The sequence below is a fragment of the Mchenga conophoros genome, linkage group LG15 (assembly GCF_057382185.1).
Source record: "Mchenga conophoros isolate Kocher_MC1m ecotype Shallow Benthic linkage group LG15, M_conophoros_male_GT1.1, whole genome shotgun sequence".
Taxonomy (NCBI): domain Eukaryota; kingdom Metazoa; phylum Chordata; class Actinopteri; order Cichliformes; family Cichlidae; genus Mchenga; species Mchenga conophoros.
The window spans coordinates 36795230-36812585 of NC_140540.1; the positions used below are offsets into that span (position 1 = coordinate 36795230).

The 17356-nt window shown below is 42.3% G+C and overlaps 1 protein-coding gene across 6 annotated transcripts in view; it reads right to left on the minus strand.

Annotated features, from left to right (window-relative positions):
* Window positions 1-1126: 1126 nt before the first annotated feature.
* camsap2a (calmodulin regulated spectrin-associated protein family, member 2a) overlaps window positions 1127-17356 on the minus strand; it is a 95932-nt gene continuing 79702 nt past the window's right edge. For 3 of the 6 annotated variants that reach the window (XM_085247958.1, XM_085247956.1, XM_085247959.1), the window contains 12 exons: window positions 16753-16892; window positions 11233-11329; window positions 10719-10815; window positions 10598-10629; window positions 10442-10511; window positions 8191-10330; window positions 7140-7276; window positions 6526-6749; window positions 5884-5980; window positions 4447-4562; window positions 3933-4051; window positions 1127-3439 (listed from right to left, as the gene is read on the minus strand). In XM_085247958.1, coding sequence (XP_085104084.1) covers window positions 3134-3439; window positions 3933-4051; window positions 4447-4562; window positions 5884-5980; window positions 6526-6749; window positions 7140-7276; window positions 8191-10330; window positions 10442-10511; window positions 10598-10629; window positions 10719-10815; window positions 11233-11329; window positions 16753-16892 — 3575 coding nt within the window. In that variant the 3' untranslated portion in view covers window positions 1127-3133. Of the gene's footprint in view, window positions 3440-3932; window positions 4052-4446; window positions 4563-5460; window positions 5527-5883; window positions 5981-6525; window positions 6750-7139; window positions 7277-8190; window positions 10331-10441; window positions 10512-10597; window positions 10630-10718; window positions 10816-11232; window positions 11330-16752; window positions 16893-17356 lie in introns of all 6 variants that reach the window. The other 3 variants (XM_085247961.1, XM_085247957.1, XM_085247960.1) reach the window with 2 other exon arrangements.

Genomic DNA, 17356 nt, shown 5'->3' on the forward strand with positions numbered 1-17356 from the left:
TATATATATATTCACTCAAAATGATGAAAAAAGTGGCTGAACCCTTTTAAAATTACTCTTTGAGTTCCCTTGTTTAATGGCAAATTTTCATTACTGTAGTCATTAACTACATTTTATTGGCCATGGCTAAAATAATTTGTTAAGCAAAACAACAATGTGTATTCTTTTTAGTCAAATAATCACAGTGTTATTAACAGCCTTAGTAGCGACACTGGACTGATTCATAAACTAAGTTAAAATTATTTTATGCTCCCATTTACAGTGGAGCCTTTGGCCCGAGGTACTCGGGGTCAGATAAAGTTGCTTCTAGAAATCCAGCCTTGTTACTTTAGCTAAATATATAGCTTTCACTGGAAACAAGTTAATCTAAACACATTAACTTTGCCGTTATCTAAGGTACTCCATCTAATTATAATTGTAGAACATTTTCTGATGAACCACCTCTTGAAAATGTTATGATTTCAAATCTGGACTAGACTACCTATTGATCTATTTGTGTTTACGTGGCACAATTTAGACTATTTGTTCAATACAGCATGAATTCTTCATTTTTCTGTTTAAAAGTATTTTTCATGTTTCACTTTGCATTTCTGTGAAATGCAACTATAGCATTCCAAAAGTGTCACCAGTTCTGTTTTGCAATGGAAACGTTTGGTATTTATGTCTGCTCAAATGTGGAGCCTTTTTTGTCATGTATTTGTCCCAAAATACAGACATTCATGTTTATGTTAGGGAAGACCAGTGAACATTTCAGTCTTTTATCTTTAATAGGTTTGGAAATATTCATGTTCCAACATTGCCTCAGATTTCAAAGTGTGAAAACACAAACCAAAGAATTTGGACCATAACATTTTATGCAAATGGCCCATGATGATTTCAGATTGGAATGACCCTAATTAACCAGGTTGGGCTTTGAAACCCTTCGAAAACACCAATAGTCCAGTGCCATATCTTAGAAATATATATATATATAAAAGAAAGAACCCTACGACTAATATTTCCAAAACTGTTTCATGGTTAAATATTATCCTTCCATGAAAAGAGTTTGCTTCTATTAACAACCCCCTCTTTGCATATCCTTTTAAAAATACCCTCATTTGCAATCAACACCACAGACATGCTGATGTCATGCTTTATTTTATTTAATGCAAAATGAAAAAGAAAAATGACACTACATGTTCAGCCACATGTTGAATGAGGGCACAGCGTCTGACGAAACAAAAACAAAGTCATCATAGTGAATAAGTTGCTCACATGAACACACTGCACAATATCATTACAGTTTAAATAATAATCTTCTTTTTAACCTTGGCCTTAAAACAGCCAAATGCAGGCAGACCGAGCTTTCTGCTGAGACATCCTTCCAGTAAAGAACATTGAAACACTTCTTCCCCGAGTCGTACTAGATTACAATTTCAAAAACACGTACATGTCTCTTTTGGTCATAAATACCCCCCACCCGTCCCACGCCCCAGTTAAAAACAAAGCACCACGTTGGCAGATTTATTTTTGGGGGGGAAATCATACCTGCAAATGGTGTTGGATTTGACATTCAGTGGCAAAAGTAACACAACGCTGACGCCGGTTAAACCAAATGGCGAGACTCTACCCGTATGCAGCAACAAGGATCTACCTGCCCTATTCTGCCTTGCATTATTGTGTGAATCTCATCCTAGTGTTAATAGAAAAAAATAAATCTAGCAAAATAACAATGTTACTATAAATTCACAACGTGCTGCATTTAGATGATGGACAAAAATGCTGCTAACACACACGTTTTAGTTGTTCAGGTTGAACCCGTTTCTGTGGTGAAAAAGACGCATAGACATGTTGAAAATGACACAAACACTTCATAATGTGGCCTTTTTAATAAACTGGGAGAAACTACTTATTTTGATGTATCACTTACCTTGTAAATAACAGAACATATCTTTTGCAACTATGAGAAATCTAGCATGTGCTATATTCTAGCTATTCTTACTTAATTTTGGTGGGCCAAAAGTGGCTTATAGCTGGGTGCAGATATGATAATAAAGAGTCTGAGTGTGCATCTTGAATTTAATGTTAATATTTCATCGTTACATAGAGAGAAATACTTTGTAGGTGTCATTATAGCCTGGATATCAGTCCTGATCCCAGTGGCCAGGAGTGTGATTGTACAATATCTTAGTACACTGCAAAGAACCCTACAAGTTGTAGTCGGCAGCATTTCATAATAAAAAATAAATAATACTGAGGAGTTTCATTTGTTCACAAACCTGCTGTGAACCAGCAGCGAGGTGATCTACAACACTGGTTCCCGATCTTTTGGGCTGAAGCAATGCAAATAAACCAGAAAACTGACATTGTACAGCACAAACTGTCTGCACGTGTCCTGACCTACAGGTTGAGAACCAGTGATCTACAGTAACGTCCTGCATTCATTAAAATCACTTCCTCAAAAACAGGGGTTCTGAAAAAGCTGGAACCGCTTTGCTTTGTTGAGCTGAACACATGTATCCTGTGTGGCTAACGCTAGCTGTATGCAATCAGGTTTTTTTTGGCCCTTTGGAGTTTACGTACTTTAATGTACAAACTTTTACTCACACAGGTGAGAAAAGAAAAAAGAGGTTTCTTCCAAATACAAAAGAGGTTGTCGCTTTACACTCACTCTTACACTAAAACAAACGTGCGTAAGGCCACACTTCAACAGGGTAGAGCGAACAAAAGTCAATCTATACATGAATTGAAAACATTCAGAGCTTCAGTGTACGGAGTAAAATGTCCCGGCATTCATACTGTCTCCTTTTTTCTTTCTTTTAATGTTTGGCACATAACATCAGTCACACGTGCTCTCACACAATGTCTCAAATCTCTTTTTCAAACACAGACATGATTACGTTTACATCATTCCTCGACAGTGTCGTACATTCCAGCTGTTCGTGATCTTTAAAGTCTTATCACTTCTGGTCCGAATATGAAGGATAAAGGACGGGAATGCAATGAGGAGAACAAACAAAACAAAAGATAAATACGCATTCATCTAACTGGCATTGCAGGTGTTTGAATCTTCATGGATATGTACAGTGAAGTGCTAACCGAGACTGGTTATGTTCAAAGAAGGAAAATGAAATGTTCAGGGTATCAAGTCCCATTAGGACTGGGCAGGCACTACTTTTTTAGGGGTGGCTGGCTTCTTGGTTTGCCAGAGGTGGTTGTGGATTGTCACTGCGTCCACGCTGGCTGACATGGTCTTAGCTGGTATCTGGCTGAACTGCTTCTTGTCTGAGTTGTACTTGTAGAGGCCATCGATCATCTTGCGTGTGATGCTCTTGGGGCCGATGCCCGTCAGCTTGTTGATCTCTTCGGTCTCGGGGCAATAAGTGTAGAGAGCGCGAAACTGGCATCCGGCATCTCGGAACAAAACCAAGAAGTTGTTGGCTTCTGATTTCTCCATTTCCTGTCAAGATCAGGGGAGTAAATGTGGTTAGATAAGTAGGTGACATATGCTTAAGGACACTTGATGTGCTATGTAGATATTTTTTCTTATTTATAAATCTGTGACTTAAAATATCAACAGGATATACAGCTTACAAAACACTCATGATACATGAATTGTGAAGTGGCTATGATCTCTGCAGAGATTATGCCAAATGCTGCATAACTAATCAGATAGTGCCTTACAGTGCGAATGGATAATGAAACATACTGCAAAGGCAAGCCAAGAGTTACTCAAGGCAAAGAAATGGGATAGTCTTCAAAAGGTTTGCACTTCAATCACATCTTGATTGTTTCAAATCCACTGTGATGGTGTACAGAGGCAAATCTACAAAAACTCTGAATTTAAAGACCACTTTATATGAAAATGTACACTAAACATACACCTCAAAGAGAGTCAAAGGTCCCATGTCAGTTTTAGTGCAACTGTAAGTATAGTTATGAAGGACATGTACCTCCAAAATCTTGTTCTTTTGCCCCTCGTTGACCTTCCCTGCAAGGCAGCAGTGTGCCAGAGCATTTTGGATGATGTGCTTGTTAGATTTGGCGCTGGGCTCCTTGTACAGCCTCGGTCCTGAAAGAAAGACGGAGGCAGGGAGATCAGGATGGGACTGTTGCCATAGCAACCACTCCAGTGATGTCAAAGGAAAGACTTGTTTGCTTGGTTTTACTCTTTCTGCTGCTGAATCGTGTATGACGATAGCTAAGGGTAGGGTTACCAGTTAGTCTGACAGAGGAATGTGAGCTATTTGAATCAGAAACAACTGTTTATATCACTACTTTGAACTGCAATCAGTACAAACGGAAACCCAGCTTTAGACAATGAGATCAACATAAAAAAAAATAAAAATAAATAAAAACAAATCTCCAATGGATAGAACAAAGATCTAATTTAACAACTGTATGTTGTGAATATTTGCCACTTTTAATATGTGTCTATAAACTAAGACGTGTACTGAGTTAACCTACCAGTGTACTCTGTATTTGATGTAACAGAAGAGGTGGTGGATCCATTTTCCCAGTCCTTTTCTCCATTCCTGCTGCTGGAGCGACTGGGGGACAGGAAACCATCAGCAGAGTCAGGCCTAGAAAACACACACACACACACACACACACACACACACACACACACAGACCGTTAGTTTACCTCTCTGGATGTGTGCTGATCCTGAACACTCAGCACAGCATACTGCAGGCACTGCTATTCAGTTCAGTTTGGTCATCAAAAGAAAGGACTTGGTTTGGGTTTTAGCTGTGTGACAAAGTCATGATAACCAGGGCAGCAGCAAAGCTTGCAAGCGCAGGCAGTGAATACAGTTTGGTGCATTAAGCTCAGTAAAAAAAATGTCAGATACATTTTTTGTCCAGGATTTGGCATTTACTTGCTCTCACTGTAAGACTCTTTGCATTTGGAGTATTTTAACTTCACAATATTAAATCAAATGCTGCTTTTTACATGGACACCACCAAATTACATGATCTGTGCCATGCATTTGGTAAATATAAGCAAAGAAAATGCAAAGTAAGAGCAATTAGGCCAACTTGTGCAACTAAACTGACCACATTAACAAGTCATTTCAGCTTTCTTTGAATAAAAAAAATGTGTTTATGACTTGATAAGATGGATGCTCTACCTCGGGTGTGCATTGAGTTTGTCAAGCAGTGGTTCTGAATAAATCACCTGGTGTTTTATCAGACGTAAATAACCAAAGCAGGTGTGGACATTGGTGAGAACAGCACAGCAGAAGGGTAAGCAGGAAAGAAAAAAGTGATTGTTTTGTGATGGTGATACTGAAGGAAGCATAGCGGACCTGCTTTGAAGTTAGTTATGAGTGTCTCAACAAAAAAACATTTGCTTTTGCTTAAAGTGCTTACACAATCCCTAACAAAACCCATTGTGGTCTAAAGGGTTTTCAGTGCAGGATTGGGCTCAGGACAGCATGAATTGCCTTTAAGATTTCACCGTCAACCAGAAAAACTAACCTTCTCCTTCTCAGTTTAGGAGAGCCCAGAAAGTAGAAGAGACCGCTAGAGGCTAAACTAGAACTTCTGACGTGTCAAACAACATGAAAGGAAAGCGTTAAAAGGGAAGACTGAGAGAAAACAGGAAAAATGTTAGATCTGAGAGTTAGAGTTAGTCTGCTGGTCCAATTAAATGCACATCACGGCAGGTGTGAAGGATAAAACTCCTACTGTAACACCGGAGAGCACTTCAGCACGTGCTCTGCCTGAGAAGGCAGTGCGAGTTTACTCTGTACTATATATCTGGCATGGATTTAAGGCTCTTACAGCAAGTAGAAAAGGTTAAACCAGTAAAATAATTTACTGCTGAATGGAACACAAAAATCTAAACCAAGTGTTAAACCTGTTTCATTTTGGGGGAAAAAGAACCCAGTAACATCTCACCTTGCTGCTCTCTTCTCAGAGTGAACGCTGTCGTTGTCTCCCAGGTTGAGTGAAGCAAGGGACAAGCTGGAGACTGAAAAGACACGCTGGCGTGAACCTGGATGTGAGATAATCACACGTGGCACAACACAACACGACACGATTACACCACAGCACGAATGAAAACACCACCGGACTGTCCACGGTGTTTTGTGCCACCTGCGACAGCATTAGAGCCTCAGTGCTGCGACTGAAATGTCTCACAACCACAAATACATGCAAAACTGACTAATATGATGCATAATTAAACACATATTCAGTAAAATCAGATCATATAATGCTTTTTTAAAAATATGCACATATCACACATGCATACACTGATGCTGCTTCCTTCAACGTGAGGTTTTAATTTGTTATTTTAGAATAATTTTTCAGTATACTAATTATTATTATTATTGCATTAATATCAATGCCATATATTAGCTTGATATTTTTACTACCGTATATAAAACAGCATTTAAGGAAACATCAGGAGGAAGGCAGCGCTCAGCTGGTTGCTTAACACAGTCTAAGGTGGCACAATGCACTGCAGCAGCGAGACACTGATGTGACAGACGAGATGGCATTGACCTCTCTAAGAGAGGGGGTCATCTCCATGGTTACCTGTGGCAGCCCTCACGGGGGTTTTGGGTGAGTCCATGCTGTCGCGATGGATAGACTTCGGTCGCCCTCGCCTCTGTTTGGCCCCTGCCGCGGGTCGAGGTTTAATGACGGTGTCCATGTCCTCCATCAGCTTCAGCTGCTTCCTCCGGAGGTACTCCTGCTTGATGAACTCCTTCCTGGCCTTGTCCTCCTCCTTCCTGACACGCTCCTCTTCGGCTTTCAGTCTGAACAGATGCAGGGATGGAAGGAGAGTTAGCAATAAGATACTTTGAAATGCTAAATTCACCATATAAGAGACAGCCGATTGATTGGTAAATATTGCACTGCACCGCTATTAAAAAGAGACTAGTTATTTGGCAAGATGTTGAACGTTAATCAGGTCTATAAGTCTTAGATATATTAAGCAAATATTGGGACATAATGGGCTTTAGAAAGCTGTGACGTTACTATTACTATCTTGTGATGTTTCATAAATGGACAGAATGAAGAAAATACATGGAAGATAATACAAAATGGAAACAAAAAATATGAGGAAAAAGTAGGAAAAAGATTCTAGTAAAGCATCAAATAAAATCTCAACAAACAAGTTAATTTTTTTTCTCAGACGGACACACCGAGCTTCCTCTTTTTTCTGCTCCAGCTCAGCTTCCAGCTGCATCTTCTTCTGCTGGCTCTCCTTTTCCCTTCGCATCCTTTTCTCCAGCAGTGCAGCCCTCTTCTGCGCCATGTTCTCCTCTGCTTTTCCATCCTCCTGTAGGAACACAAGGCAGCTGGGTTAAAGTGTGTGTGTGAGGTAATGCAAGCTGCTGTGTCAATTTATGAATATTATACGTTTAGCTGTTTATCTGTTTTTCATCAAGCAAAGTTGACCTTCTGTGGTTGTGATGAAAATCCAGAGCTGGCAGAACCGAGTGTCATTTTGATACCCAGTAAATCCTTTTTATTGTTGTTTTGTTCAATCTAATCTGATATAATGAAGAGGTGGATTGTGGAAAGGTCAACATGCTCTTGTAATATTAAATGAAGCATTCAAAAGGGCTTGCAGAAGCCACAGAACAGAGGAATTTCTCAGGGCCAGAAAGAGCACATTCATTTGAAGGCTTTCTAAACACTTTATTATGCAGCAGACGCTTTGTTTCATGTCCCTGTGGTTAACGCTGTAATATCTGAGTTCAGACTATAAATATAAACACACGTGACGAAATGAATTTGAATTCAGCTGTTTCTAATGGTGGCACAGCAAACTTCTAATGCAACTCAACTACAAATCTGATTCCTGTAGAGGTTAATTCATGTGACCGCTCATTGCTCATCCCTCTGTATCCACCCTCGTTTTCTAGCCGACCCATCTTCAGCCCCGTGTTTCCACAGCTGCGCCTGAATTATTCACAGCAGCCCCAGTTTTGTGACCCACATTGAAGCCCAGACAGCAGTTAGCAGCAGCCGTAGAAGCTATAAAGGGGAAGATGATACTATCCTCAAACAGCATATATCCTGTGCTACTTATCATCTTCACCTAGGAACAAAAACTGTTTCCCTATGAAAACAATCATTTCTGCCCAATTACAAATATGTCTGTAGGTTTTTTCAATTTGTTTTCAACTCAGCGACACGTTTAAATGCCACTCGGGTTGTGCGTGTGTTAATTTTTGTGATTTAGCCTACCTTGAAAAAGAAACCACGGCACAGCTTCTGTTCATCATCTAGGCTTTCCGCATCCCCCTGCTGCATCTCCAGGCTTTCATCCAGAGTTGGATCCTCTAGCGGTTTCACCACTGACAGAGGAACTTCAATCAAACTGCTTTTGGCTTGGCCAGACAATTCTGACTGGAAAGGGATCTCTGTTGGCATCACCGTGAAGGTCTCTATCACAGGGTGGGCTAGAACTTCAGGGAATGTTGACTCTAAAGTAGGTTTGAGCTCTATATCTGACTTCTGAGCTTTCTGGTAATCTGTTTCCATGTCAGTGGTCTTGGATTGGTGGGGAGTTTCTGTTTCCTGGGTTTGGGAATTAGTACCTACTTCACTTTGCTCTTTTTTGTTCTGCAGTTTTGGGGAGGGGGAGCCGGCTATACCCACAAGCTCTCGCTCTGGGGAAAGGAGGGAATGTGTTTCCTTGTTTTTATCTGCAACTGGAGCAACCGTCTCCAAATTGGCGGTTGCTGGTTTCTCCCCCATGTAAACGAAGGAACTTGCCAGGGGCTGGCAGGGAGAAAATCGCCGTAGCCTTGGGATGCTATCGACAGACTGTGGCGCGGTTAGGACGCGACTGTAGGGGGCCAGCTTGAGCTCGCTGGGTCGAGGGGTGCGAGGATTACGTGAGTGGAAGGATGCAGATTTCCGTTTGATGCTGGTTGGAGAGCGATGGGTGGAACGAGGGGAGTCAGCCGGAGAAGAGGGTCCCGAGGATCGAGTGACGGCTCCGGCTCGACCGTGCTTCTGTGGCGAGGGGTTTGTATGTGGAGGAGGGATGACCCACGCCTGCTGCTGTTTTTGCTCCCTCATGGCCATGATTACTTCTTGCTGCTGAGCCAATCGCTGCATCTCAGTTTGGAGGAAGGCCAAAGAGTGGTTGAGTTTCTCAATTGAACGTGTATACTCTGTGAGATCCACTTCTGTCAGCTGAGCGTGGCTTTGTCCGCCTTCCTCACCTGCACCGGGAGATTTTTGCCAACAGGAAGCCGTGCTGCTTTGCTCTGCCCCGTCAGGTGTGTCTGCCTTGTTCCTCCCAAATTTAAAGGTAGGACTTGTACTTGCTGACTTTCCTTCTCCCTCAGTTTTTCCTCCCTCTTCTCCACTTGCTGCACCGTCACCTTTTCTCTTTACCACGTTTAGGAATGCTGAGTGGCCCATCTTTTGCCGATGCCTTGTAAAAGCTGCCTCCACTTTCTTCTTCTGCGCCTCAATAGCTTTCCGTTTCTCCTCGAGCCTCATCCGCAGCTGCACCATCTCTGTAGCCATGACCTGAGCGGGGTCATTGGGTGGAAGCTGGACAGGTGTGGGTGACGGCTGTGAAATAGGGGGCGGTGTGCTTTGTTGGCGGACCGGGCTGTGCTCAGGGGTCGGGGCCCATGAGACAGATAATGGGAGCCCAAATTCAGAGCCCTCCGGAGTGGTCTTCAGCGAGCTGCAGCTGCCCCTTCCTGAGTCTGGTGCTGATGGATTAAGCTTCTTCATCTTCTGCTCAGCAAAGCTAGTCATCTTTACTGCTGAAGGGGATTTGCTTTGACTGCTTGGGCAGGGGCTCGGCGTGTCCATGTCCAGCTCCATGTTCACAGAGCAGTCTTTCAGAGAGGAATCTTCATCCAGCATGTCCTCTGTTTGGATATGGATGCCAGTGTCCACTTCTGTGGTGTCCGTTGTGCTCAAAGGTCCTTTGGAGTCCACCTCTGACACTGGATCTAAAGCACCAACGCCGGCACCATGTTCCTGACTATGCAGAAAGAAACCATTGTTGATGCCCTCCACTGGTGGCCTGGTTGGGCTTTGGATAATCTGGAGGGCTTCCTCCGTGGACGGAGTTGTTTCTGTAACTCCTCTGTGTCCGTTGGAGTACCCTTGCTTGCTCGGCTCCATGCCAGCAAGGCTGTCTGGGCAGCCTTCCTCTTCAATGCCGACACTCTGACCATTCACTGGCTGGAAGGACAGGTTGCGCTTCATTCCACGGGGCATGTGAAGGACCTTGAAACCAGAACCATCATCCGTGCTGACAGACCTGACCATGCCACGTGTGGAGGGAACAGTGGCAGGCGCAGACTCCTCTTTATCAAAGGGGATGTCAAAGGACACACCGTAAGGCCCAGATCTTAACACAAAAGACAAAACAAAAAACAACAAGAAATTGTAATTTAATTTAGCAGATTTGGTTAACAAATGATAAAAGGTTAGACATAAAGAGGGCAATGATAACACTCACCTCTTCTCTTTTGGCCAGGTACCGAGATTGCCATCAACAAAGGACATCGAGGTTGACCTCTTGATCTCTCCTGTAAGACGCATATGATGAGTAACAATCACAACAGAATGCTTTTGTATATACTTTGTATGTATTTCCATAAATAAATATAATCACCTGAGTTTCGGGGCTGGGGCCGCAGGGGTAAACTTGAGAACGAGAGAGACAAACATGATGATGGGAACTGAGAATTTTCTGCCACCTGATTTCTTGTCATTGTAACTTGGTGCTAACATACCTGGGTCTTTCAGGGCTTGGGGGCCTTTCCATAAAACTCTTCTTAGTTGCCTTGGAGATGGGGATTACAGGGAAATTCTTCAAGAAGGATGAGGGCTCTGACGTGATAAGACAAATAAAAATGATCGCACTGTGGTTTTTCAATAGACACAATGTAATATTGCATGATCCTTATCTGATTAATTTGTGTATGATTCAGAGAAAAAACATTACCATACTTAGTTACTGCTGCTTCGCTACAAATCGTGACACTAGCATGACTATAGCTACTTTAAATTTAATTGAAATGACATTACATTTTAGGTTAGCTTCCCCTTCATCCATAGTTTACAATGATTTGTGTTTATTGGAATTGTGTATGTTGGAATGAACGTCTGGCCATATGGTTGATTATGCATCTTTGTTCGATCATGTACGCTTTAATGTCTGAATTTTATTCAAAACTGTGAAGCAATTTGTGTCTCTTTGAAAAATGCTATACAAATAAAGTTGCAGGGTTAGAATTTGACACTTGCCTGTGCCTTCGGTATCAAGCTTTCTTGGTTCCACAAATGACGGTTTGACCACCTCAAACCACCAAAACAGCTCTGCCATGAACACCAGGTAGTTATTCTGGGGAGGAAAACAAGAGCAAGATTGAAACCATTCAAAAACACGTAAATGCTACAGCACAGAGAATAAAATCCGGATGAGTCCAAAACAGCTTCATTCAACTGCATTGTCTGATTTGTCCAGCAGGTGTCTCTGTTAAGCTGAGGTATCATAAACTTGTATTGTACCCTGTGTATATATGACTAATTAGTTGATAGAATATCCTCTTTAAGAGAAACATGCCTCACAGTTCAAACGACTGTAGAGTCATTTACAGGGAAATTATATTTTCTCTGTGTTGGCTCAGGCAATGTAAATGATGCTAAAGCAAATAGTAACAGTGCTAGTCGATTAAGACATTAACCTCATTTACAAAATAGAGGTCACCTGCATCCAACCTGAATGAGACTGAGAGTCAGAGCTCAAAGGGATTTAACACTGCTGTGCCAGGTCGTGTCCACGTTTGAATTGGGTCAACATACACGAGGAGGTGAGAGTGCACTGCGCTGCAAAAAACATCAATCTTACAAAGTCCCTGACTCAGTATTTCATTCTCCCAAAGCACTGTTGTTTGTTTCCTTATAATAATGGGAAAAAAGCTTATTCTCTAGAAACATTGCCTTTCTTCTGCTCCCTCCTTTCTAAATTCTTTCAACCTGTCACTGTCTTGAAACAAAGAAATGACCAAATAACATGTCTCCAATCCAAACAGATGAGATTCATTTACAGTAATCAATTTATGCTGAATGATCAGGCCAAATTGTACAGTTTTTCTTTATTCACTCACAGACACACACAAATGCAAATGAGTGGAGTAAAGCACGACCTTGAGGAATCCCACCCTCTACCAGCTCTCAGTCCACGGTCTCCAGACAAAGACAATGGTGCGTGCTCCAGCTCTAAAGAAGCCTGACTCAAGTCATGAGCAGCATCTTTCTGTACCAGTCAAACACCAGAGCGCACGTGTCAACTGAAGCACAAAACCACACCAGGAAGGACGGAGGCAATTAACACCAGCACCCTGCTTGGCTGGAGGGGGGGTGGGTGTTACTGCAGCATTTCACATGGTTTTGTTTCCCGTCTAATTCACATGCGAGCGTGCAGGGCTGCAAGAAGACGAAAAGGTGTGTCTGCTGCAGAATCCTGCTCCGCTGGTGTGAGAAGCAGTGGAGCACATGGTTAACAAAGTCGTTAGAGTTGAGTAAGCAAAGAATTACTAATGAACTCCAAATCAAATAGTGCTGGTTACCTTTTAGGTGTGTTCAGCATGTGAAGCACTCCTCAGAAGAAATAAAAAGCAGGAAAAAAAATGACTGAATGAGAAAGAGACAAAGATCTCCTGTCATCCGCCCTTCCCAGATTGGTGCCACCAGCTTACTTGTTCTCTCCTCCCATCTGTTCGCCCGACTACTACTGACACACCAGATGTGAGTGTTTTTGCTTAATACCCCCAGCCTCAGCACTCACACACACACACACTCAGTCTGATCCCTTAAACCAACCACTGCACCACCACCACCACACCTATCTCCCCAGTGAATGGCATTACTGCCTCGTGGGTTGCCAGGTCTGCAGCATTGCCAAGTTCCCTGTCTGCAGATTTGAGTGTGTGCCGCTCAGAATGAAGTCAGATTGGTGATTACTAGAAGACTAGAAGATCAGAGCTGAGAGTGGTGGGGTGGGGGAAGCTAATCCACTTTGCGGGTATAGGAATAAACACCCTCCCCCTCCTCCCCTGTATGTGCCACACACATACACAACAGTGAAACATTCAAATGCATAGGAAAATATATACCAACAAAGCCCCTAGAAATGATGTTGAAGATGCGGCCTATAGCCACACAGTGAGCATTCAGAGGGAATTAATCTTAACAGTCACTGGGCCAGAGGGTTGATTAAAGGATCTACGTCCAGCAGCCAGCCAGACAGACTCACTCCAATCTGGAAAAACCATCCTTTGGTCTTTCGCCAAGTTTATCAGACAGCTGCCAGACGCTTATTGAAAGACGGTAGGAGAAAACATTTGGATTTTTAGAAGCGATTGCTCAGAGACACGTAGTATCGAACATCATATTACTTCCTGTAACCCTGCCACTCTTTACCTGACAGTGAAGAGGAAATTATACTAGACTGCAATGTGCGTTGACTACAGCCACGGCTATTATATGTAATCCTGTGTGCCACTTTAGGAGTAAAAGTGCCATCCTTCACTGCTGACAGTCAGATCATAAACAAATGACTAATTGAGAATCACGTTGAAGAGGGAGATTATGAATTATTGTAAGTGTGTTAACTGCCTCCTCAGGGCAACCGCAGCATGTTTGCGAGGAACCTCGTGGTACAAAAGGAGCTGGTGAATTTCATTTATCTTCCTTGAGTCCACAGATAGCCACTATGATGTGTGAGGAATTAATTAAACATAGAGCCAGTAAATGGGAGCGGGTTGGGTGATTTAGTGGTCTGGTGTCCATTAGCAAATAATGGCCTTAGGTAATGTATGTGATATATGGCTTTTGGGTTCCTTACAGAAAGGAAGAAAGTGTTTTGCTTCTTACTAAGGTATACTGAACAAAATGTCAAGTCAACCTGTCATCACCATACATGCAAATTTTGTGTAACTTGAGAGGAAAGAGTGCAGACTCTTAATCTTGGAGAGGGCTACGTATTTACCAGAAAGAGACCTGGTGTCTGACATGAAGATATCAGGCAGACTAGTTTGGGGGTGTGTGGGCAATAAATGTTCCCACTGTAACGCTTCATGCTCTTTTCCAATTTTCTGCATCTGATTTCTTAGGAAGACTGATAACATCTATTAAATGATCTTCTCCACACCAGCTAGAGTTGATCATTTAAGCTAAACTGTGGCATCTTCCAGGTTCTCTCTTTACTGCAATCCTATATTCTGATGCACTTTATTGTCATGGGGGGCAGGGATAGCTCAGTAGGTAAAGTGGTCGCCCCATGATCGGAAGGTCGGCGGTTCGAATCCACTTAACGGCTACCCTGAGGTACCCCTGAGCAAGGTACCGTCCCTACACACTGCTCCCCGGGCGCCTGCTTAGTGGGCTGCCCACTGCTTCACTGAGTGAATGGGTCAAATGCAGAGAAAAACAAGTAATTTCCCCATGGGGATCAATAAAGTATCCATTATTATTATATCTTATGAATTATGACTATTTTAATGTCAATCAATTGAGGAGTGTGTTTTTAACTGTGTTTGGAAACCACCAGCTCTAATCTCCGCTAACCACATCTGGCAGCAGCATTATCATAGGGACACTTTCACAGAGGCAAAGTGTGAGTCTATTGTGTGTGTTACTGTAACACGTGTGCCCAATCTTGTCATCACTTTCTCAAAGATAGTGTCCCATTTACTCTGTTTCCTCGCTCCTTCTCCTTCCTAATTGTTTCAAACTGTGTTATCACACCTTCTTGTCGCTTCTCTCCAGTTTCCACTTTTTTCCACATCAACACCTCGTGCGCCTCCCCTCTAAGCGGAGGCTCATTCTCTGTAATATGGTCTCCATCAGCGTGCCGAGCAACAACATACGACCACCGAGGGTGTGACTCCCTGCAATCTGGGTCAAGGTTACTGAATCTAACTAGTTCTGTGTGCATTCGTGTCTGCCGCACTGCTTCTCTCAGGCAATTACTGTGCCTGCTGAGGCTGCTCTACCCCTCCTGAAATCAGTGTCAGCAAAATGCTGCTAATGGCTGGTTCACAAAGCTTGGTGATTATTTTTTTGACACCATGTTGAAAAGAACGCATGTGCTTTGGGCGGAAATTGATATGTCTCTTTTTGCTCTTTTTTTTTTCTTTTTTCTTTTTAGAAATTTTGTGCAAAATAAAGCATGTAAAGGGCACTTTCCTCTAAATATGAATACATTTCATTACTTTTGGCATATAATGATACTTTCAATACTTTCTACCTTCATCATTTTGCTGGATTTCAGCTTCAAAACTGCTTTTTTCAGCGTGTTTCCTTTAGATATTAGACATATTTTAGTCAGTTTGGACAGTCCCCTGAGGTTTGTCCTTTCAGTGACCTGTATTGTGTGTGTGCTCAGAGCTCTCCTACATCTGAGGACATGCTGAGGTGACAGTCAGGGAAAGTCAAACTTATCCAGACACATCAACTTATTTTTCCCCTGCCCGTGCAGCTCTCGGGCAAAACACACTGAGACCGACACACTAAAAACAAACTCATGAGCATGAGAGAGGGAACGTTAGATCAAACCACTGAGCAAACACAAGTGCACTGTGGTTGTGGCAACCACTGGCTATAATGGCAATTTGATGATAAATTAGTAGGTATGCAACAGAAATATATATATATATATATGTATATGCAGTATGCACACCAGCTGACCAAGTAAACATACTGAAATGTTGTGGATTCAAAGACAGAGTGGAACATTAGTGAGAGGGTAAAATAAGCTCTTTCCTGTGTGTCTCGAGTGACCTATATATGTTTTTATGGTAACGGCAGAAAAGCAGGGCTGAGCTTAATGTAAAATGCGGACTGTCTCCATGGCACTCCAGCTGCAATACACATTCATACACCAAGAAACCACACACACACAGAGAAACAACAGTGTTATAGACGAGAGAGGACTGAAGGATTTATAAATCAGAAAGGTCTCTGTCAAGAGAAACTAATACTGTCTGAGAAAGGTCAGCAAACATGAGGAGAAACATCATTAGTAAAATTCCTTAAAAGCAGTGGCAACTTTTTAAATGAAATAAACGAGCAAAAGAAAAAGGATGGTTGGAGAAGAAGAAAGAGTAACTAGAGAAGGAAATTAGGAAATGAAGATGAAAAGAAAACAAACAATGGAAAGCAAGTTACAGGGCAGAAAAATGAACGCATGCATAGACTGTTTGGAGGAAAAGGCTGAGTGGAGCTCTCCAAGCTTGTGGCTGGTGAAGACAGATAGTTTGGACTGAAAGTTTCTTTTCCACAGCGTGACTCACCACACTGGCCTACACTGCTGCACACTTCTCTTGTTTCATTTAGCCTGAATCTAACACCACATGGGGTTCTAATCTGTGTCGGTACAACACTTATGAATAATTTTAAAGTGTTTTGAAAAAAAGCCATCAAGTCTGACTGGGACTGACATCGCAAACTAGTGTTTTAAATAGAGCAGGGGGCACTGCGGACAGGGTTTGGATTTTCTGCTAACAGACATTTTTTACTGGGTACCATTCTAACGTTTTAGCAGCTAAAATTCTATTTTTACAACACTGTAATGACTGAGAGTGAAGAATCTGTTTACAGTGAGAACCATGAGACCGCCAAGCAACCAGTAAACCAACAAACCAAAATCAGCATCACAATGCAAGCCTCAGATCACACCACAAACGCAAATGCAGTGCCTAAAAATGTATTCTTACAATCTTATATATTAACTTAAGCAAGTATTTCATTAGACAGTAGTACCTTGACGGTGGAGGAGGCGTAGAGCATGTCTTCCAGGCTGAAGTGACAGCAGCTGTTCAGGTTGTCTTTGCAGAAGTCTTGTATTAGCTGCAGGTTGTACAGTCGATCAGCCAGACTCATATTCTCCTTCAGGCAAACATCTGGGAGGGCAGAGAGATCCATCAGGTGTCACTGTGACGGAGTACGAATTTGATGATTGAAGTCGGTCTGGTTATAATGCAGACGTCAGTGTTTTCCTTTTTACTGTGCTGACAGTAATATTTAAGATCTGTGATGGAGCGCGTTCAGAACAATGCTGTGTCTCTTTTTTAGGAACTGCTGAGGCATTTAAAGCGTAAAGTTTTGAGAACGTCTGCCTGACCAATCAAAACACTCCACAGTAGGCATCAACTGGTGGTTGGACGTAAGGTAATTACATCACATTGCTGATGAAGTGTGTGTAATAGCTGACCAAACACACACAAACACACCCCCACACTACATACATCCACAGTCATTTATCCAAGCTGAAACAATCACAGGAACAAAAGATCAATCAGGAAACACTGTTCATTTAAACATGGTAAACAGCGTTCCCTGATTGATTTTTGTTCCCCTCATTGTT